The 23,210-nt window shown below is 30.5% G+C and overlaps 4 protein-coding genes and 1 pseudogene across 15 annotated transcripts; 2 read left to right on the plus strand and 3 right to left on the minus strand.

Annotated features, from left to right (window-relative positions):
* Positions 1 to 653: 653 nt before the first annotated feature.
* On the minus strand, positions 654 to 1,979 carry LOC105431306 (betaine-homocysteine S-methyltransferase pseudogene; annotated as a pseudogene).
* LOC105431304 (uncharacterized) lies at positions 1,893 to 13,894 on the plus strand. Of its 11 annotated transcripts, none has more exons than XM_011645399.3 (11): positions 1,893 to 2,034; positions 5,298 to 5,380; positions 6,219 to 6,392; positions 6,474 to 6,729; positions 7,041 to 7,145; positions 7,229 to 7,413; positions 7,545 to 7,772; positions 8,266 to 8,331; positions 8,611 to 8,755; positions 9,203 to 9,380; positions 9,495 to 9,756. In XM_011645399.3, the coding sequence occupies exons 2-11, from the start codon at positions 5,300 to 5,302 to the stop codon at positions 9,622 to 9,624; spliced, it is 1,548 nt and encodes a 515-aa protein (XP_011643701.3). In that variant the 5' UTR covers positions 1,893 to 2,034; positions 5,298 to 5,299; the 3' UTR covers positions 9,625 to 9,756. The 11 variants fall into 11 exon arrangements, with proteins under 11 accessions (XP_011643701.3, XP_088934231.1, XP_088934230.1 ...); XM_089078105.1 differs by lacking the exon at positions 1,893 to 2,034 and adding an exon at positions 4,937 to 5,237; XM_089078104.1 differs by lacking the exon at positions 1,893 to 2,034 and adding an exon at positions 4,937 to 5,204.
* On the minus strand, positions 2,565 to 4,072 carry Pomp (proteasome maturation protein). Its single transcript, XM_011645398.3, has 5 exons — positions 3,890 to 4,072; positions 3,420 to 3,520; positions 3,191 to 3,251; positions 2,946 to 3,121; positions 2,565 to 2,861 (listed from the first exon to the last, which is right to left on the minus strand). Exons 1-5 carry the CDS (start codon positions 3,890 to 3,892, stop codon positions 2,774 to 2,776), a joined length of 429 nt encoding a protein of 142 aa, XP_011643700.1. The 5' UTR covers positions 3,893 to 4,072; the 3' UTR covers positions 2,565 to 2,773.
* Positions 9,637 to 10,821, minus strand: LOC105431302 (betaine-homocysteine S-methyltransferase-like). Its single transcript, XM_011645397.3, has one exon. It carries the CDS (start codon positions 10,819 to 10,821, stop codon positions 9,865 to 9,867), a length of 957 nt encoding a protein of 318 aa, XP_011643699.2. The 3' UTR covers positions 9,637 to 9,864.
* Positions 13,533 to 23,210, plus strand: TpnCI (troponin C type I). 2 transcript variants are annotated; one of them, XM_089078120.1, is made up of 7 exons: positions 13,533 to 13,941; positions 15,178 to 15,208; positions 18,796 to 18,939; positions 19,174 to 19,293; positions 20,928 to 21,059; positions 22,069 to 22,136; positions 23,101 to 23,210. In XM_089078120.1, exons 1-6 carry the CDS (start codon positions 13,918 to 13,920, stop codon positions 22,095 to 22,097), a joined length of 480 nt encoding a protein of 159 aa, XP_088934246.1. In that variant the 5' UTR covers positions 13,533 to 13,917; the 3' UTR covers positions 22,098 to 22,136; positions 23,101 to 23,210. The 2 variants fall into 2 exon arrangements, with proteins under 2 accessions (XP_088934246.1, XP_011643698.1); XM_011645396.2 differs by lacking the exon at positions 23,101 to 23,210 and having other exon boundaries at positions 13,549 to 13,920; positions 22,069 to 22,461.

A 23,210-nucleotide genomic window follows, 5' to 3' on the forward strand; every position in this document is an offset into this window, starting at 1 on the left:
ATGTGTCTCACAGTAATAGATGTTTTGATGGGCGAGTTTACATACAGTTTTTATATATATATATATATATATATATATATATATATATTTGAAAATAAACATCTGACATCACATGACATAATGATGTGTAAATAATAAATCAACTAGATTATAGTTTTGTTTTTCCTTGAATTACATATCATTTGTATGCTTTAGATCATCATGTCATACACAGTATATAAATATCAGTTGCTAACAATATATTTATGAAAAAACCAACAATATATGCTAACAATATATTTGTGAAATATATTTGGGAAAAAATAAGAATATCAATAAGACATTATTTTTAGTTATATGTCCATAGAAATATTTATCTTCGAATTGATCATTTGATCTCGCAAATCAAATATAAGTTTAGAAAATCACAAATCAAACATAAGTTCAGAATGCAATTTCGATCAATCATCGAAATATATGAAATAATATTAAAAGAGCTTTTTTTTCTTATGATTACTGTTTTTACTACTAATAAGTAATTATCAATTTTGATAACGATTTGATAATACATCAACATTTTATATATTTTTATTTAAAAAGATTTCTGTATAAAATATAGATAACAATATTTATATTAATAAGAAGAGATAAAAACAGTAATTTCAAGCGATACATGTAGAAAAATATTTTTTTATTTTTTAATATATAGAAATATAAGAAATATTGTACCAATATATTAAAAGCATATAGAAATAAACAATAAAGATAAATTGTAGAAATTTCAATATAAAAATTGACAACAATGTAAGTAAACAACTAATGCATTTTACAATTACTCATTATCCATGACTTAACATATTGAGATTTGCCCACATGTTCAGCAATAATTATGGAATATAAATATTATTCCAATAATCACCGATCATTGACTGTAGATGTCTACACAATTCGTATTTTAGAAGTGTGGAAACTGCTGCATCACGACCAGTGATGCCACTGTAAAAAGAGTCACGTTATTCACACCGGTGACACCGATCCACTTCCGAACGGATCGTCTTAATGTCTTCTGCAAAAATCTTGCAGCAACCGCCGATGTAACGAACTCCCATGTCCAACCATTCCGATATAGGCAGATTCAGAGACTGATCGTCTGGAACGGCGGTCCATCCACTGGTCGCGGAATAGCTACCGCCTCTGTTGGGATATACTATCAGGGGCACAGAATCCTGCTCCGATGATGCGCTAGCATTGATATCCTTCAGCAACGGAGCAACGTGCTTCGGATCGATGCAGTTGACGCCAACCGCGACGATCTGCGACGGTGATGTGCGATAACAACGTACGGCCACTTCTCGAAATAGGCTACCATCCGATATGAACTGACCGTCCCGGCAGGAAAACGAGAGCCAAGCGCGAGCGTGCGGATATTCCCGCAACAGCTCCAGCAAGGCTTCCGCTTCCTCGGCGCAGGGTATAGTCTCCAAAGCCAATAGGTCTACGCCGGCATCTAATAGCGCCTTGATACGTGGTCTGTGCCAATCCATCAAATCCCGTCTGGACACAGACTTTCCGTAGAAGCCGGTATACTCTGACGCGTCATGCAGGTAAGCGCCGTAAGGGCCGCAGGAGCCGGCGATCATAGGCCTGTCGACGCGTCGTCGCTCAGAGTCGCTTGCGTCTTCTCGAACGTAATCGTCCACGGCTTTCTTAGCCAAGGATACAGCCTTGGCAAGCAAGTCTAGACTCTCGCGTTCACTCACATTCAGATGCTTCATCAAGCCGGGCAGGGACGCCTGGTAGGTATTCGTCTCGATAACATCGGCGCCGGCACGTAGAAAGTCCAAGTGCGTGGCGTAGACGGCATCGGGATCGGTTGCGAGAAACCGCGCGGTCCACAGCGGATCGCCGTCTATTTTCGCGCCCACGTGCCGCGACAACTGCCCGGAGAAACCGCCGTCCAGGATCTTTATCCAGGCAGGAGTCATCGTCGTCGTTCTCATCGATAATACTAGCTGGCAGCGAAGCTAATTGCGAGTCCGTTGGAATCACTTAGAGGTTAGAGATTCAAAAAGAAATGCCGATTCCCTTTCCCGCGAATTTTTTCTATTTTTTTTCTATTTTCAATATAAATATTTCCACTAATCGAAATGTGATTTAGAAGAAAAAACGTCAATCGGTAATCGGTAAGATCCTTTTTATCATTAGATTTGACTGAGCGAATTGATCTTGTTGCTAAACAGTATTGCGAAAAAGATCTGTTATTTAACGCGATGACGCAATATCAAGTCTCGAAAATTATCTGGATTGCGAATCGAGTGTTGATATTTCAGATAATGTTCGTTGCGGCCATTTTGTTACGACAAGTGAAAAGTGATACATATATTCTGGTATATGTGTGTAAGTTACAAATACGTCAGAATACGTCAAAATAAATGATGCAAAATGTACATGGTATGAACTTACAATTGTGGTACGTGGAGCATTGATTAAAAAAATCAGATATAAATTACTATCTTTGCAAGGAATGCGATGACAAATATATATTCTGTTACTATTATATTTTGTTGTTTCTTAAGTGAATGCTCTTATAGTAAACATATCGATTACTTTTATTGAATATATGTATTAAATTTTTGCATCTGACATCTAATTTTCTATTACTGAAATATTATCAGAGAAAATACATTTAACTTATAAAAATTATACACAATATTAATAGTTATCATTAAATTTATATAAATTTACATTTTTCATTAAAAAAAAAAAAAATGTAATTTTTATAAGCTTAATCTCTTTACAATATTCCAAGATGATTTTCTATAACGGCATGTGGCTGTCCCATTTGTTCTCTGAACTCGGGAGTATTGAAAATATCTTCAAATCTATAAAGATAGCAACAATATATAAATAAATATAAGAATCGTCTGATATAGATTTGTCAGTACAATAATAATTGTTATAAATACCCTATATCTTGATCGTGTCCAAGTAAAACATTTTTCATTATATTAGATGATGGCAAAAACGGAAGTCTTCCAATCTTCTCAGCAGCTTTCAATTCCATTGCTATACGCAGCGGCGCATGCAAGCCTTGTGTATTCCTAAGCAGTATCATGTTCATGCGTTCTTGATTCTTTTGATACTGAAAATAAATGGGATAATTTACTACTCCCAAATTATCCATATTAATATAATATATAATAAATCTTACATTTCTTTCCGAAGCTTCCAAAGGATGTACATAACCAACGCTCTGTCTGGTTGCTGACAGACTAAATAGATAAAAATGTTGTCTTAAAACTGAATAGTTTTGTTTTACAGGAAAAGAATATAGAACAGATTGTATTGACAATATTGACTTAAATCGAAATTATTCTAATGACCAACTAATTCCTATAAATTAATTTTTGGAAAAGAATTGCTTAATTAAATTTTCATACCCTGACACCATAGGATTGGGTAGATCATAGTTGGTTCCGTTTTTAATATCGAATTGCTCAGGTACAGTAGGTTTAGGTACAATCGAAGGCAATCCAAAACTCTACAATTGTTACAAATTACAATTCAAGTAAATCATTTTGTGTCAAATCAAGTTCCCTGTTCATACAAAAATAGTAAGTAAAAGCTAATATGAGAAGTGCATACAATTATTGCAGCAAAGTAAAACACGCTTGTTGTTTGATTGTCAATGTTATTGCGATGCATTATTAACAATCTGATATAATTTATAATAGAATATAGAAATAAATAATTTATTTATAAATAATTATAAATAAATTTATAATAGAATAAACAGTCGAAATGGACTGTCATTCTTAACATAACCTACATACTTGTACAAAACAGTTTTAAAACTGATAACTGAATTGTGTAGGAATATATCGTTTGGAAGAATATAATCGATTATTACCATTTTGTTTCACTTCAAAATCTAATCACACTGAGAAAATGTTAAAACGAAGTGTCAGAAATGTTTAAGATTCTCGAGAATCGCAAGGCGCAAGAACAACGATTCTCAATGTTTCTCCAAAAAATGACATGCACCCCAAGTGAAGTTTGTTGCACATAGCTATTTCAGAACATCGGATATATCGTTTATCCTTGTTGTTCATTAAAAGTTAAACAAGGACCTAAAATGACCTAGAGGCGTTCGAGCATTATCTCTGAACGCACCCCAGTATATCATAGAATGAATACTCCATGATAGAACGAAAATTTGCGCAGATTCACTTGCGCAGGCCATGTTATTAGGCGCTTCCAATGAAATTAAATTTAACAGTAGGAACGTAAATATGCAGTATCACCAATGAAAGGATCGTCAATTCTGGAGAAATTTTTATGATCATCAAAATGGAGGCATGGAGATAAGAGTATCGATATTATCAACCATTGATATAAATTAAAATATGATGTTTAATATAAATGTCTAAATAACAAATTATTAAATTCATGATTATTTATGATAATAATGACAAATGTAAATCATAAATAAGTCATCATTACTATATATTGCTTCTATAATTTTTTATAATTTTTTTTCTATAGTTATCTTTGTAGATAATCGGTATAGATATAATAAGTACGGATAATAAATACAGATGGTTATTATAAAATTGCAAATATCAAATGAAATTGAATACAAGCAAGTTATAAATATGTTTGTCTGTTATATATATTTATATGTTATATATATTTGTCTAAAAAATATTGGAATAATAATAAACTAATAAATTAATATTACTTCATTACGAATCATCTTTATCAACTCCGATTAATGTAATCAGCCGATTATTTCATTGGAGTTGACTAATCCATTTGTTGTTAATTCTGTGGGTAAATTGTGATTGGTCAATTCCAATAGAATAATCGGCCGATTAAATTAACCGGAGTTGATGAAAGTGATCCTAATATATTTAATTATACAGTATCTCATCGATGGATTTACTATATTCGTCCCTGCTTTTTCATTTATTAATATGGCGGAATGGTCACGTGATATAAGACACAGATCAAAGATACCGACGCAGTGTCGATACTTATTAGTTATTTTGGATTCAAGTCGATTCTGTCCTTTTTCTTCTTCTTTTTCTATGTGTCATTTTTTTTCTTTCTCTTTTTCTCATACTTTGACTCGGGATCAATAAATCGAATATGTTATTAGTGACAGTTATTGATAACAACGATGTTACGTCCATGCGATCGATCAAACGATTCCTTCAGTTAACGTCAGTATGTGATTTAGACATATACTTGTAAAAGTAAAGAAATTTAATCTTAAAAATTTATATACGATAAATTTCGTATTTTTTTTTTTTTAGCAATGTCCGTATATAAGGCAAGAAGAAGTACTTTGCGTCAATCGCTTGGATACAAATTAATACCAAAAAAGCCACTAGTTAGGGTAAGAAGAAAATGTTTAGTTACGATGATTTAGTAGATAATGTTTTAGAGAATAGTTTCGGAATAATAATTACAACTCTAATATATGTGATGTGAAATATACAAAGCTGAATTTTTTGTTTCAAGGAACTAACTTTTATTTATAAGATCTTCTAGTAGAAAATCTTTTAATTATTTAGAAAATCAATTATCGCATGCATAACAATAACAAAAACTTGTATTTATATATCAATACGTATAAATGTTTATTTTATATAAAATATTTTTAAATACTTTTACTTGTTTTTTAATGAAAATGCATAGATAATCTTTGCTAACAAAAAAAATTATATTATCAGAACTGTGCAAATAATCAAAGAGTACACTGTACTCTTGTTGAGTACTCCTTATATAATAGATTTCGAAATTTGTTAAAATGTAACTATTTTTTATTTGCATTGATCATAATTGATCATAAATTATACCAATTATTTTGTACTATAATGTACTGATAACATCGTCAGTTTTGATTACATTTTTTTTATCTTTCTAAATTTCTGTTATAAATTATTGAATTTCTGAATAAATCTCTCTTTATTTTTGCATTATAGTCCCTTTTGCACAATCCTGAATATCAATTATAATTTATTTGATATATTATTATTACTATTTATATTATATTTATTTATATTATATTATTATACTATAATTTAGTTTATGTTTATGTATATAGTGAAATGATTAATATGTTTATATAACAGAAATTATATTCTTGTTTAAAAAGATTCAATATTATAATTTACTAATGAAATACTATGTGAACGAGAAATAGAGAAAGATATAATTTTATTTTTACTTAGATCGATAGATTAAAAGGCCGTTATTTGTTTCGATCGGCGGTGCGACGTGTTTTGGAATATATGGAATGGATAGCGGAAGAACCGGTAATTGAAGAAATTAGCGATGACGTAACGATTAATATCAGAATGGCTCAACAGAGACACAAAGTAGAAAAAAAGCTACTCACATTAAAGGTATTTAATACAAATAAATATAAATAAAGAATTAATGTTTTATAACATGTAATCGAATACAAAATCTATCGTTGATTTAAGGACCGATCGATGCTATTAATAAGACCCTCTGAAAGATCTTCTGAGGACAAAGCATACATATACGATCTTATGAGAAAGTTCCGTGCATTCACGAAGCATACCGAGGAAGTAAAAAAAAATATTGCAGCTGTGTGTCTTTATCAGTATTTACCGGCTGGCCGGGTGATTGTTCGTCAGAATCGTAGAGCGGAAAATCTTTATTTTATTGTAAATGGCGAGATTAATCTGTCAAAGGTAGTGATTGACGAATTAACAGGTGAGAAGATAGCATTATGAATTTTTACATATTTTTGAGCGCAATAAGATTCGGTTAAATCATTGGAAAAATTTTATATCGGATATTAAATAAAAAGTTTGCTAAAAATATATAAAATGTTTAATATATTAGAATTTAGTTTAAAATATCCGATAAAATTCGATATATTTATTGATCTTTTGATATATTATTATTTTTTCGCTAAATTTAACTTTCTATAACAATTTATTTGTTTTGAAAGATCATTTTTAAAGAAAATATCATGTAATTTAATGTAAAAAGTTGCGTAATATGATAATACTTCGTATTAGGTGACGAAAAAGTTATAGATATAGGGATCATGCAACCAAAGGATATGTTTGGTGAAGTTGCATTATTGCACACGATACCGAGAACATCAACGATAATTACTAAAAGTTAGTAGAAACAAGTAATGAAAATGATAAGATATTCATTTCCTTTTATTGAGATTTTTACTGTGATTTATGATTATTTATAGCATCAGTTGATTTGCTTCTAATTACTCGAGACGATTTTGATAGCATCTTACGTGACAGTTTGACAAAACAGTGGGATGTTCTTCGCGACGCGTTAGTTCATTTCGATTATTTTAAGATGTGGGACGAAGTGACGATACGAGAGTGTTGCATCCTGAGTAAACTGAAAGATTTTAAGCCTGACGAGGTACATTATCTAGCGATCTAATAATTATGTAATTAGGTTTCGATTATTTAACATTATTGAAGAAATAACACATTTCATAATTTCATAATAAAATATATAAAAAATATAACATATGTGAATTAATTTAAAAGGTTTTGTTAGGCGATGGAACAGGCATGGTGAATTATGTGCATTTCATTTTAAGTGGCAAATGTCGTCTTATCGAGCATATGTTAGTTCGTGAGCGTTCTTCTTATCACGGAGTACGATATGAATTGTATGATTCTGAAACTTTTGGTCCGCAACAACGAACAACAGGAATATCGAAAAAGATGGAATTTGACGAACCTGAATTGAATCAATTTGACAAATCCACTTCAGTACGAATCGAAAAAGAGAAACTTTATTACCTTTTTTTATTCTGTCTTTTTTTTATTTTTAGTATATAGAAGCTATTTAGTATACAGAAGCTTTATATCTTTTACTATTTATCTTTTTCTTTAAACTTTTTTTTTTGACGCATTAGTGTGTACTTTTGCGTATACGCATTGCATTAAGTTTCAACATTAAGAACATATTCTAAATACTTACATTAATATAATATTAATATTATAAATATAGTTTAGATTTAGCAAATAAAACTGTTAAGAGAGAGAGAAAAAAATAAAAAATTCTGTAACAGCATCTAGAAACTTGTTTTGTAGATTAAATTTCTACTCGTAAATCTACTACTGGTAAATGATCGTATATAATCGTATATAATCAAGACGATTCTTCTAATCATTATTATGAGATATTTTATTATTTCATATTACCGCCTGATTATATCTAAAGAGTGTCACAATGAAAGTTTATTATATTATATTATTGCAGAGACCTATCGAGATGGACATCGACGTTGACCAGTCAAGCATTGTGACCACTACATTGCTGGATGTCGTAAGTATTCAAAGTGCATTATATTTCTTCCAAGATAAATGGAATTACATTATCAAATTATATTATAAAGTTGATTGAAATTCATCACGTTCTAAAATAGCTAATAAAATAAACTAAAACCAAACGTTCTAAAATAGCTAATCAAATAAACCAAAATTCATTTGGTAATCAAATCTATTAAAGTAATGTTATTACTGTGTTCAGATAAATTCAGTTTTATTTATCAGTGTAATTTAGGATAACTGACTGATTTGCGTTAACAAATATTATAAAATCAAGATTAAAGGATGGCATGAGATTACCGAAGTTGCGGCAATATTAATGCGAGAGCCATCCGTTACATCCCAGTTACATTATCCAAGTGACGTTCGTACTATATTTATGCAAATATGCATTTTCTCACGAGGAGCATGCTTTGGTTTAGGTAAGAAATACAAATTAGGATATAAATATTATTTTTTCGATAAAATTTCCTTAAGCGAAGCCTCTCAAATGACATTGGTCTTATCAAGAATCTGAATAATTTTTAAATGCTCATTGTTTATTAACAAATTATGTTTTATAAATAGAACATAGTTTTCCTATGCCATATGTATTTAAGAAGTATAGCGATAAATTTTTCAATCACTAGTACAAATGTTCTATATGTAGATTCGTCGGTTTTTTTTTTTTTTTTTTTTTTTTAAGTTACGCAGGATCATACTTTAACAATCTATATACATATACACACACATATATATATATATATATATATATATATATATATATATATAAAATGTCAAAGTCAATTGGAAATGCTTTATTTAAAGGGAAATTTTATTATTTTTTCTTCTATTTAGACATCATAATGATTTAATATTTAATAAATTAGGAGAAAAAATGCTTCATCGACGAATCGTAGCGATTACGCCAGTACGATGTTTTCTTATTCCGCGATATTGGTTGCTTGAACACAATCGTGCCAATATTTGGGGACGTGTGAAACTATTTATGGATTCAAAATATCCAACCAAAAAGCAGCTATTTAATGAATTTCTCTTAAATCGAAAGTACGAATAATTACAAACACGAGTATAGTAATGTTTATATACTTTACAATACCTTATAATTTTGTTAGTTATTCATAGGAATTCTTACATTATTCTTTCCGGCTTTCCTTTCAGATGGATGACATATAAGCACAATTTAGTTAAAGATGTTATTAAACGACGTGGTCATTTTCGTAGTAATACAACGATACATGATGTACCATATTCCATCAGAATTAGTAATGAAATAGATCCAAAATTATAATTACTTCTCATATCATTTTTATCAAACTAATTTTAATACTATTTTATAAATTACTCAAGAGTATATTACATTGTGTCGTACATTTAGAAACTTATTGAAATAAAATTTTAGTAATTTTTATTATTTATCTAATATTTGAAGTTTTGTATTTGTTTAATACAATCAGATTTATATAATTAATTATTATAAAAATTGTATAAAGTTTCGTATACTCTTGTTGATCGTTAAATTTATGTATCTTTATGCTTGCCGCTGGTCCACTTTACATCTTAATCGTTTGACATCTGTAGCGTACGTTCTGCAACATCCACCAATGTAACGTACGCCAAGGTCCAGCCATTCATCAATGAATTCGTGCATAGAGGGGGCTTCTCCTTTTTTTTTCCATCCTTCAGAGACTATATATTTTTCTCCACTGTTAGGATATATCACCAACGGTATAAAATCTTCCGATTCGCCTTTATTTATTCCTTGTAATAAACTGGTAACAGATTGCGGAGCGATACAGTTAACACCAATTGCTAATATTTGTCCAGGTAATGCATCTTGGTAACATCTCACGGCAGTTTCCTGAAAGTTGTTACCATCTGCCAAGCTTTTTCCGTCGTCTCTGCAGGAGAACGATAGCCATGCACGCGTATCCGGAAATTCTTTAAGTAGATCAATTATAGCCTCCGCCTCACGAACGCAAGGTATCGTTTCTATCGCCAATAGATCGACATCTTTCTCCAGTAACGCACGTATGCGAGGTCTATGCCAATCAATTAAAAATTCTCGTGATACATGCGTACAATACGAACCAGTATACTCTGAGCCATCATGCAAACAAGCACCATAAGGTCCGCAAGATCCAGCAATCAATGGTTTTCGATTCCTCACATTTTCATTACCCTCTATTTCTTTACTGTAAATTTTCACAGCGTCTTTAGCGTAATCGACAGCTTTACGAATAATTTCAAGACTTTCTTCTTCGGTAATACCCAGATATTTTACGAAACCATCGACGGTTGCTTGATACGTATTTGTCTCTATGATATCGGCGCCGGCTCGCAAGAAGTCCAAATGAGTAGAGAAGACAGCTTTAGGTTCCGTTATGAGGAAACGTGCGGTCCACAGAGGATCACCGTCGATTTTTTCACCCACATGAGTGGACAGTTGCGTGGAAAAACCACCATCTAACACTTTTATGTCCGACATGATGATTTTGTTTTCTCGTTTTTTAGAAATTTAATTTCTTGGAATCGCGTATATCCAGACTGATTTATAATAACATGAAAATTTTACTGCGACGAATACAAGTGTATAGCTTGCATCTCGATCGCATAATGTGTCTTACGATAAATATAAGAAACTGGTTTAACGCGTGAACCTTATACACATTATAGAGATAACTATTCGGAGCAATTTATCGTTATCACGTCTACGTTTTGAATTAATCATCACCGAACTGTGTGTCGTCAACGGCGATCAAATAGATGACATGGTCATTTATTACGCGATTATTACAACTTACGCGAATGTATCGCGAAATCTGTACTGCAGATCACTGTCATACACATTATCTGATTACTGACGCAATGCTGATGTCTTGTTAGCAGATATCTGTAAAAAATGAAATACAAAAACATCGAAGAATGTCATCTGGTAATATATACGAATGAAGAAACATTTATCTTTCTGTTCCCCCTTCTGACCGCTTGACCTCGCGAGAGAAATTTGATGCAAAGTTCAGGATGCAATCTTAAATAGATAGCATATTTTGAGCCTACGCTCATCAGAACATCAAATAATATTAAAAGAAAATAAATAGTTTTCATCTAATAGGTTTTAAAAATTATTACCATTCGTAACTATTATTCATTATTACCATAACAAATTATATAAAAAAGGACATATATATATATATATATATATATATATATATATATATCCTTCAATTAATTATATCTCGTTTATAAAGCATTTGCCGAATAAAAGTCAAAATTAATTGTATTAATCGATAAATGTGGAGTATGCGAATCGTCACGTAATTCCGCAAATGAGAGCATCTTAGTTTGCCAACGTTGAATTCACGTGTCATTCTGATGAGATTTAAATGACTAAACGTATTGAAATGCACCGAAGCAGATGTTTCGTGGCAAGTAAATAAACAATCATATTTTTGTCTCAAGAAACGGCTAAATAAACATGAAGTATACTGGCACGAATATAATTCAAGTAGCATATCATTTGTTTTATCGTGACTTTTAATTTCTATGTTTCTTCAAAAAACAATATAATCGTTCTATGTTTTATTTCAGGTACGAGAATTTGTTGTTTATTGTTTTCTCGTGCGGAGCACTGCCCGCGTTTAGAAGTTTTCTCCTGGCAATCGTCCATTGCATCTAGCCTTTGCATCCCATCCTTCATCACCGCCGTATGTCGAAATTTGCTTGGCACATATACATGACTGCAAAACATGTATGCTTATTGAGAAAGGTATATTCTAATGCATTTTTTGTTCAATCATAGGATATTAATCATATCCAAAAGCTACAACATTAATTTCTGAAATATTTCTCGAAAACATAGTTGAGTTTTTTTTTTTCCCCCAAAGGAAATCAAATGTTATAGTCAATACTTTTCGAAGAACGATTGTATTCTCTAACTTCCAGAATTCATTATCACAGTTCTTTTTGCAAATTTGTGACGATTGTGTTACATAGGAAAATGATATTCCGTGACGCATTTTTTGTAACCTGAGAATAATCACTTGGTTTAAAAAAAAAATACCTAGAGTATTTTATAATTAAAAATCATTATTAACAATATATTGTATATTATTAATCATGTGTTTTTTTTTATTTATTAATATTTAAGAATGTTATAAAGATATAGATTTTCTTACTATTTTCTATAAAAAGAGAATATGTAGGAATGGAAAAATAAAGTCAAATAAACCAAATAATTAGCTTATTGTGACAGCAAGAAGATATTAATTAAGAAAACGGTTTTTTTCTTGCTTTTGATGCAATTGCAATATTTAAAGAATTTGTCATGATCACGTAAAACGTGGTCATTAAAAAAAAAAATATATATATATATATATATATATATCAATGTTTATTTTTAAAACAATACTAAATTGAAGAAATTGATGTAGCATAATCGTTACTTTTTTTTTCCAAGGAAGTAAAATGATGCAATTAATATTCTTTGTAGAATAGTTGTATCCGCTAACTTCAAAAATTCATTATCACAGTTATTCCTTTTTGCAAAACTAATTTAACGGCTCGCGGTAGCTATCTCTTCTTTCAAATCGCTTTCGCTTCTATTGTTGCGAAGGTTCTTGTCTCGATTCCAAGTAGCGAGTCTGACATCGATTTGTCCGGTGCACCATACGTTCCGACATTTTACTGTTGCTTACTTCAACGGGATATTCATTTTCTATTTTCGTAGCTGCTGCAGTATAACACCACGTTTGCGCAGGAACGGTTATAATCGCATGAATATGAGAATCTAATAAAAACCTGTCAGAGCACCATATTCGTATTTCAAATAGCAATTTATGACGACAATTCATTATTTTAAACGAATTGCTTAAAAACTTTATGTCATTTCATCTTCATCTTATTTATTTTTTATCAATGCTATTCAAATGTTACCTTTTTGAGATTGAAATTTTTAATCATCCGCTTTTTTCTTTAATAAATCTCAAGCTACCTTTTTAGAAGATAAATTTTTCGCAACGATTTTTTTGTTTCTTTCAGCTTCGCACATTGGAAAAATAAATATAAATATTTCCAAAATATAAAAATATAGATTCGAACGATAGTCAGGTTCGTCCCACTACGTCAGGCTCCTAGCCGGCGTTATCGGATTCCGCGGATCGAGCGAACACGAGACTAGAAGGAACCTCGAGATCGTTGCTGATACATCGTGTTCCCAGAAATAGCGCTAGCGACTTTCCGGAAACTTTGAGGCGACCGTTAAAGAGGCAGCAACAACGCATTCTCGACGATTGGCTGGAGCCAAGCTGGGGCGCGGTTGCGACCGATCACGCAACCGCTATATCATCCCATTCAAATATTACCGCGACACCGCGTTGCCCGGTAGCAGTGTATGAAATCGACAACGAGGTTCGGGCTTGCAGTTTCCACGAGATCCTTTTCAATTTCGTTCGCACAACCTCTTCGGACGCAACCGTTGCGCGTCTACGCCGAGACTCGTTGACCAGCCGATTACAACACCTTGGTGTCTTAATTAAAGTAAAAAAAAAAAAGAAAAAAAACAGTCGAATCTCGCGCTGCCACCATGGTATGTTCTATCGATGATATTGTAAGTCGTCGCCCTGGTAACATACACGTCTTTTCCTATCTATACTTATGCAGTTATTTGTTGTATTTTTTAACCATGCTCAAATTCTCTCTCTCTCTCTCTCTCTCTCTCTCTCTCTCTCTCTCTCTCTCTTTCCCCGCCCTCCCACTCTCTCTTTTTTCTCTGTCTAAATATTATAAAAAATTATCTGCACGTGCTGTCTAAATGTAACTTTCTATATGTAACTTTAAATTATCTTTTTGTTTTTAATCTGTTCTTAGATCTCGTTTGTGCACTTTTTGTTTTATTTTTTACGCATCGTGACTTGGTAACGATTAACAATGTGTATCATGTCATTTAGATTTCTAGCGCACCTAGATAAATAATGTTTAACCAAATGGCTGAGAGAGATATATCTTGAAACGATAAGATTCTGGAAAAACGTGATTGTTTCTTAGACGGCGAGTCAATTCGACCGCTCCTTTAAAATTATTATCATCTCTTCGAAAAGATATGCTTTATTACTGAAAAGATCAGTATAGTTTTTCCATTATTGTTACGGCCAAGTTATACCGAGCATTTTAAAGTGGCGGTTTCGAACAAGTCTATTTTAATTATCTTTAATATCGCTGAAGCTTTGATAAATAATATAATGATTATTCAATGATAAATTATATATTTGTAATAAAAAGTTGAAATAAAACTTGAGATTATTAAATAATGAAATATAATTATAATTGATTATAATTGAGGATTGATCTTCAACTACATACTTATATAGTAATTTAATTTATGTTTTATAAATATATATTTGTAAAAAAATGAATTAAACTCTTATTTATATTTTTATTATATTATATTATTATATTTATATTATATTTTTAAGATTTTAATTATAATTATATTTCATTATCGAAAAATCTCAATTCTTTATTTCGTAGCATGCTCAAAAATTGCACACATGAAAGTTTTATTCTACATAAAATAGTTTTATCAAAAATAACGAAATGTTCCATACTTACGATTTTAAAAAATAAAAATACTCAGTGATTTAATAAGATTTTTAAGAATTTAATAAGATTTAAAAATCAAATTTTATTAAATAAATTTTAACAATGCACGTATGTTTTTTTCCAAAAATAACTAGCAACTTTAAATTGAATGCAATATTTAAAATCTTTTCAATGTTCAATATTGATGTGTTTACAAATATTTTATCTATTTAATAATTCGTATCTTTACTGTGATAATTTGCAGGCTGACGAATTGCCGCCAGAACAAATCGCCGGTATGTATGGAAGAAAAATTCAAAACAATTTGTTAATTTCTAGTAAAATTCTAGAATAGAATCGTGACAACAATCGTAACATAATTGTTGATTAATATATTGATGCAAAAAGATATGAAGTGACTTTATTTTGTTAAAGATAACTTTTTAAATCTCAATTACTTATTTTCTAATAATTAAATTAATTAAATGATTACTTGATTCAAATATTTACTTTCATTTAATCTGAAATTTTTACATAAGTCGAGACAATTCTGTTCTATTCTATTTATAAAAGCAGTCAACAATACGATGTAAACGAAAGTTATCGATGTCTGTTGATCTTGCTGCCAGTTGCTATAACACAGAAATAGAGATATTCCGAGAAAATCCAGAGAATAAACAAAGATAAAACGCAGTAGCCAAGAACAAATAGACATAAATGTATAAATGGACGTATTCATATATATTATTTAAGATTTAAAATTGTAATATTATGCGTTAAAAGTTTTAGAGATTAATTTATTAAGATTGCGATCCATTATTAGTGTTTCCAAAAATCGAAGTTGAAAAATATTCAAAAATATTCAAAAAATATTCTGTTCGTGATTTAACGATACGGTCAATTTTTATGTTTATTAAAAAAGCAATATATAAAATACACGATATATATATATTCTGTTCAATTGTTGAAAACAACGTGTCCAAATCGTGATTTCTGCAATAAAAGAGATATGTTGTTGTAGAGGCACTTTTGATACCGTAAAAGAATGGTATCGCGAATGGTTTATACCTGGCACTAAAAATAGGGCATCTCACAAACAAAATACGGCAATTGCATCGACCACGAATAAATTTTCATTGCTTTCGCCGAGTTTATTTACGCGTTTGATCCGATTGGGAGTAATTGTGGAGAGTGCGGCTATGTATAGCTACGCAGATCGGAACGAAGAAATAGTATTACAGAGCGTGACAACGACGCATATATATATATATATATATATATATATATAAATTCACAGAGTGAAAGCAGTAGAGAAAATGCAATGAAAACTCGGAAAAAAAAGAAAAGAAAGAAAACCGTTTTTCTCAATTGTTTGTGACCGCCGAATTGGTCTCGCTCTCAAAAATTTTAAATATATTTGAAATCGCGCGCGGCCTCTTGCCGCTGATTCGAAACGCAGAAACACACGGAACACTTGAGACATAATTCCCGCATGTTACAAATATAGTTCTCGAACAAGATACGATTCTTTGAAACGTATCTTGTTCGAGAACTATATTTGTAACATGCGGGAATTATGTCTCAAGTGTTCCGTGTGTTTCTGCGTTTCGAATCAGCGGCAAGAGGCCGCGCGCGATGTATCGAAAAGAGAAATAAAACATAATCTTTTTCATATTCAAATTAATAATCCGAGGTCGTAATCGATGTAAATGCATCCCAGGAATTACATTTTCTCGATCCCTTATATAAACTATAAACATACAAAAATTTGTTTATAGGAAACATATTAATATAAGTATTTGCTATAAATGTATGTGGATGTGTGTAGATATATATGTATATATCAAGATCATATATATATATATATATATATCAAGATAGGCTAATAATTAATTGATCAATTAAAAATTAAGTTGTAAAGTTGAAGAAAAATTAGCAACTTTTAACTTAATTTAGTTAATTTCAAATGTGTTAACCTTTGACTTTAAGTAATTATTTTTAAAAACACATTAACTTTTTCATTCTTTTCTAGGTTGAAATATTTTATATTCTATATTGTAATTGTTTTATCGTATATAGTAATGTAAATATACAATAATTAATGAGCTATAAAATTAATTCTATTACATTAAGAGTTGTATGACTAAAAACCTAATTCAATTAAAATTAAACTAAAATTAAATTAAAAATTAATTTTATAAAGTATTATTTATATTAAACTAAAATGTTATAATTTTTAAAAATTATTTTAAACGATGAAACAGTTACAGCATTTGCACAAAAAAAAAATTGGAAAAAGAATTAGAAAAAAGTTAAAAAGTTTAAGTTAATTTATTGAAGTTAACTCTACTGCAATTATGAGGAATATCAATGCGTGTGCAATATATATTAATTTAACGCTGTGTTGTATAAGAATATCGCGCTAATATAATTACTGCTCTGTGTGGAAAAAGCATTAATTCATAAGCACAAATTAGATGTTAAATTAGATATTAATATATATTACGTATGCATTAATATTCGTCACGATTGCTACGGAACAGTAGTTGGCTTATCGCCGAATAATTTCGTGTTGGAGTTAAAAATAAGGAAGACTGGAGTAGAAAGATATGGTAACACGATACCGGTAACGTGTCGAGAGAACGTCTCGAAATCTGGATCGCATGTTAAATTGGAGCGGTTAAGTGTAATTTAAATCTCTCGGAAATAAAATCTCTCGTTAAATCCGACAACAAGTGTGATTACGGACATGAACCATGTATAATTGCGCGGTTTTTACTATATGTATAAATAAAATAATTCATCGGTTCGAGTCGATAGCGTATCTGGCCAAATAAACTCAGCGCCAACCTTTTCAGCACCAACGAAAGGGCATTAACATACGATCTAAATTTGTATCACCTCGGCGCCTTTAATGTCTTTAACCGGATGACTTGGGAACTACGTAGGAACATGTAGGAACAAAGCTCTAAAATTTTCAGATTTGTTTATTTTCTCGAAGAAAATGTAGAAATTTGACCATCGTAGTTATTATATTATATATTAGTTACATAATGAAAAATATTTGTATAAAGTAAAAGACGTTATAGTAAGAAGTTGTTGCAAGTTATATCGTATGAAGGTCACACAATTGTACATTATAATTATTTCGCCATTTTATGACTATTCAATTCAGTTACATGAAAACTAGCGAAATAACGTCTAATAAACGTTAACGTCTAACGTCACATTTGCTGCTGTACTTGACTTTTCGTAATTTTTAATATCGTTTTTATTCTCATAATTTTATTCAAAACTAGTTATGGATATTTATATTTCAGAATTGTCACATTATATTTTTGCTGGAAATATTTAATTTATTTTCTCTTTGCGAGCCATCAGATTTTGATTGATGACAACACATATCGAATTAAAAAAAATTTCTCGCCTCGTATCTTTGTTGTCTTGTTTAACTAACGTTAATATCAACATAATATTTTAGGATTGTTGTCGCAATTTTTTATTTCAATCTATTTTTATTGTGAAAGATGTATATTATATTATTTTAAAAGAGATAAATCCATTTATTTTTCTTTTACACTGAGAAAAATGTTTGATCGAATTAATGGGAATTCTGGTTGAAAATGAACGAAATCAAAATTTTCTGCTCAAATCTACTAAAATTTTTAGTTGAAGTAACCGGAATTCTAATCGATATGATGAATCGGAATCTTTTGATTTGTCCATTTTCAACCAGTCCACACTTTTCTCAGGTGTACTCTTGTGATTTTCTTTGGATATGGAATACCGCGATATTCGAATAAAAAAAAAAAAAAAAAAGAGAGAGAGAAAGAGAGACAGAAAGCACATTTTTAATACAAAAAAATCTTTTGATCTTTTACAGTTCTGCGCAAAGCTTTCGATAGTTTCGACAGGGAGAAGAGTGGCAGCATTCCTACCGCTATGGTAGCTGACATCCTACGGCTAATGGGGCAACCGTTCAACAAGAAAATCTTGGAAGAGCTCATCGACGAAGTCGACGCCGACAGTAAATATCATTATCGTATTAATTAACAATGGTGCGACCAAGTTTATTTAAAGATTACCATTACGTAACAATGACTTGTTTATCTCTCTATTTGTGAAGTATTTACAACATTGCACATACGATCGTTCTTCTATACGAGATGTTGTCATACGTACAAATATCACGAGGTTTAATTTACCGTAACGCGCCACAGTAATCTTATTTATAGAATTCGCCAAACACTTTTGCTCGCAGAATCTGGGCGACTTGAATTTGAGGAATTCGTCACATTGGCGGCGAAATTCATCGTTGAGGAGGACGTGGAGGCACTGGAAAAAGAGCTTCGAGAAGCCTTCAGACTCTATGACAAGGAAGGTATGGTAAAGCGTTTGCAAAAATAGTTTATCAGAGATACAACTCGTTGTTTAGCTGGCGATTCTTTTCTGATGAAAACCTAACAATTATCTACAATAATAATGATTGTTCTTTTCTATAAAATTCGTATAAAGTTCGTGGAGAGACACAATCGATATTTAGAGAAAATAATATTATAATAGTCGTAAATTGTAAACAGATAATATTATATTATCAATCATCCATTACAGTTTTAATTTAATATATATATTTTTTTTTAATTTTTCGGTAGAACAATTCTGCTTTATAATGGATTTTGGAAAATATATATAAGATAATAATTTAAACATTATACGATCAGCTTATCGACATTATTCGTGCGCACGCGCGCTCACCTTTTATTAAAATTTATTTAAATTAAAAATCAATTCATCTTGTAAACTGAGAATTATTTTTTCCTCGGCTTTCCTCATTTCTTTCTTTTATATTTAGTTTGTAATATAAAACGATGAGTGTTACGAATAGTGGATATTTGATTTCATAAAGGACCAGTTTCGCAGCGAGGAAAGATTTGGCGCGACAAGTGAGATATGCGTCGAGGAAATCTCAAGAATACGTTTATACAAACAGGCGCATTAAGTTCGTATCAGTTATATGCGAATGTAAAAATAAGCCGGCAGCGCGGGGATTCCCGACAAAGAAGTCTCACGTGGCGGCCGAGAGCCAAGAATGTCGCAACACATCTTTCATTTCATGAATTATGTCGATTATGTCGAAAGTGCAACATATGTATTTTAACGTGGCTGACACCAGAAAGAGAGAGAGAGAGAGAGAGAGAGAGAGAGAGAGAGAGAGAGAGAGAGAGAGAGAGAGAGAGAGAGAGAGAGAGAGAGATATGTACATATTCCGGAGTGAATAAATTTTGCAATTATCGTTTATGTCAAATAAAGAGAAAGATTATTACGTGCCGAAACAGATTCTTAGAGATACAAAAGTAATAAAAAGAAGTAATTTAATACTTAGTATCTTAGTTCACCGTTTTCACCGACATAAAAAGAAAAAATATTAATTAATTATATTAATCTAATCGTTTTAAAATACTGCGTGAGTTACACGACAATTATTCCGATCGATCACGTACTCAACTTTTTTTTATTTATTTCTAACAAATCGACGAATCTATTTAAAAAATGTTATTATCTAGAGAAATTATAAAAATAATTTGCCGATCATAATCATGCATTAATTTGAATATTTGGAAAACCATACGAAATTAACGTAACACATTAATATCTAATATCTAATATATATCTCCAGATAATTTTAATTTCAATTTAATTTATCCTCAATTTTTTTTTATCTTCAGGATTAAAAAAAAGATAAAGAATAAATTAAACCGAGATTACAGTTAATTTACATTGATAGAAATAAACATAAATCGATCCAATGTAAAATTGCAAAGGATTAATATTAATATTTGCAGTCTACAATCTAATTTTCAATCGACGATGTATGCCTCGCAGTCGCCTAATACTTTTCCTCCTTTCGTTCTATGGAATCGCAGAAAATTGGGCATCTCGCTACTAATTTAATTTTTTTACTACCATGAATGCGTTAAAGCATAATGTTACTTCATTCCCTGTTTCGTTTTCCAGGTAACGGCTATATTCCAACGACATGCTTACGTGAAATCTTAAGAGAATTGGATGATCAATTGACGAACGAGGAACTAGACATGATGATTGAAGAAATCGACTCTGATGGCTCCGGTACAGTCGATTTTGACGGTATGTTTTTAATTTTTTTCTCTCTTTCAATGCAGTATGTAAATCCTAAAACAATTTGTCAAAATAATTTCTAATGAGAGGAAGCAAATCAATAATTTCAAAGATTTCAAAGAAGATCACTTTTTTTTTTATAAGATCAATTTTTTCCTTTTTAATATTCTGTCATCTTACTTTCATCTTAATTTCAATCGACAATCATGCACAGTTATGAACTCTATAAAAGGAAAGCTGTTGAATTGATTTATTCTCATGCACTGGAAGAAATAGTTTGGTTAGCTGTAAAAAAATTTTGTTTAAAAAGAACGAATCAGAAATTCTGATTAATTCTGATTACTAGATTTCTGTTTAAATTAATCAGAAATCTCTTTTTAAACCGAGTTCTGACAACTTCAATTAGAAGAATTTCTGACTCTTTCATTTTTAAATTTTGGTACAAACTATTTTTTCCGTGTGAAAAATTAACATGTGTCAGCATCATGCAAGTTGAACAGAGAGGAGTCAAATGGTTTATTTATGTGGGCGGATCGAGCTGGCAGATCGAGGATCTCCTGATCCCGCAACTCTGCCTATTTTTATACGCCATATTTATGCTTAACAAATCGCAGCAATTCATCAACATCGCACGTCCGTTCCAATTTCTAATTATCGATGAATTTCGCACGTGACATTCCGTGACATTCTGAAATATTAAATAATGTAGCCCTCCAACAAACAGATGAATTATTAAAGATTGAAAAGAAATTAAATGCGAAATTAGATTTTTAATTTTTCTAATAATTTATAGCGTGAAGTTGAAATCTTAATCTTACATACTAATTCATATTTCTTATAAGAAATTAAATGATCTTCGTAATTCCTACAATAAACTACAGTTTAATAATGTAGGTAAATACACATATTTGCATAAAGGAAGCTTATTATAATTAAATTCCCAATTAATTTAAAATAAGATGATAAATGAATAAAAACTGATCGCTATAAGTCATAGTGTACCTCTTTCACTTTTCAGAGTTCATGGAGATGATGACCGGTGAATAATTATCTTGAATGATCGATAAACTATTTTTGGATCTAAAGGTACTTATGTCCATGCGATCATTACGTCTCACTTTTAAAATCAATTATTCACGTATTTATGATGAATCAAAATTCATCGAATTCAATTGCACGGAGATATCTTCCATTTCACGATTAGTCTTGAAAGCAAATTCCTATCATGCAACGTCGCATTATAAATGAATCGTCTCCTGCTTTTATACATACGTCATATTTATTATAAAACAACAAATTTACTCCATACACTTATATAACATCTGACTTTTCATTGAAACTTTTTTTGAAAACTTTTTTTGAAAAATCATCGAAAAGTATATTTATTGTTAATAAAACCAGATAAAAATAATTTTATATCTTCTTTTAATAATGTTTAGTAATACAAATTATTTTCCTCATGTCCATACATGTGTGTGTGTGTGTGTGTGTGTGTGTGTGTGTGTGGAAAGAAAATTTTTAATACTTTTTTAACCTGGTCCAAAGTCTAAATTTTCTTTGAAATATCTGTATTCAAGTAAATTTAATTTTATTATTATATTAGTTCTTAATAACGTTTTATAATTAATTTATAGAGCAGTTAAATTATATAATTTGATATTTATTTCCTACATTTTGTATTTATGTGTATTTTTCTATTTTTTATCTTTTCTCTTTTAATTAAATGTACAATGTTTTATATTTAACAAATAAAGATTCGCGGCATTTACCCGCGCGGTTGGGCAAGATCTTAAGAGCATCTAGTTTTTTAATTTAATGAAGTAAATTTAAACAAATAATTTCTAAACTTTCATTCATAACTACGTATCGTTTACTTACGGTTTGAAAATATAACAATCGAATGCTATATCTAATCCTCTAGTATCCTTAATAACAATTGGAAATCTGTAAGAAAATTTTTATTGCGAAAAATATTAACGTTTTCAGATCATTATAAATAAACATATAATTATGAACGAAAGTTTAGAAATTGTTAAATTGTTAATTTAAGGCTCCTGAGTAGTCGCTGCGGCCATATTGGATTATCGTGACATAGGCGAAAAATGACAGTACAATTTATTGTATCTAATTTGCAAATAAAGAGATATTTGATTAAAAGAA

This window comes from Pogonomyrmex barbatus, unplaced genomic scaffold, assembly GCF_055798465.1.
Source record: "Pogonomyrmex barbatus isolate J1 unplaced genomic scaffold, ASM5579846v1 scaffold21, whole genome shotgun sequence".
Lineage (NCBI taxonomy): Eukaryota > Metazoa > Arthropoda > Insecta > Hymenoptera > Formicidae > Pogonomyrmex > Pogonomyrmex barbatus.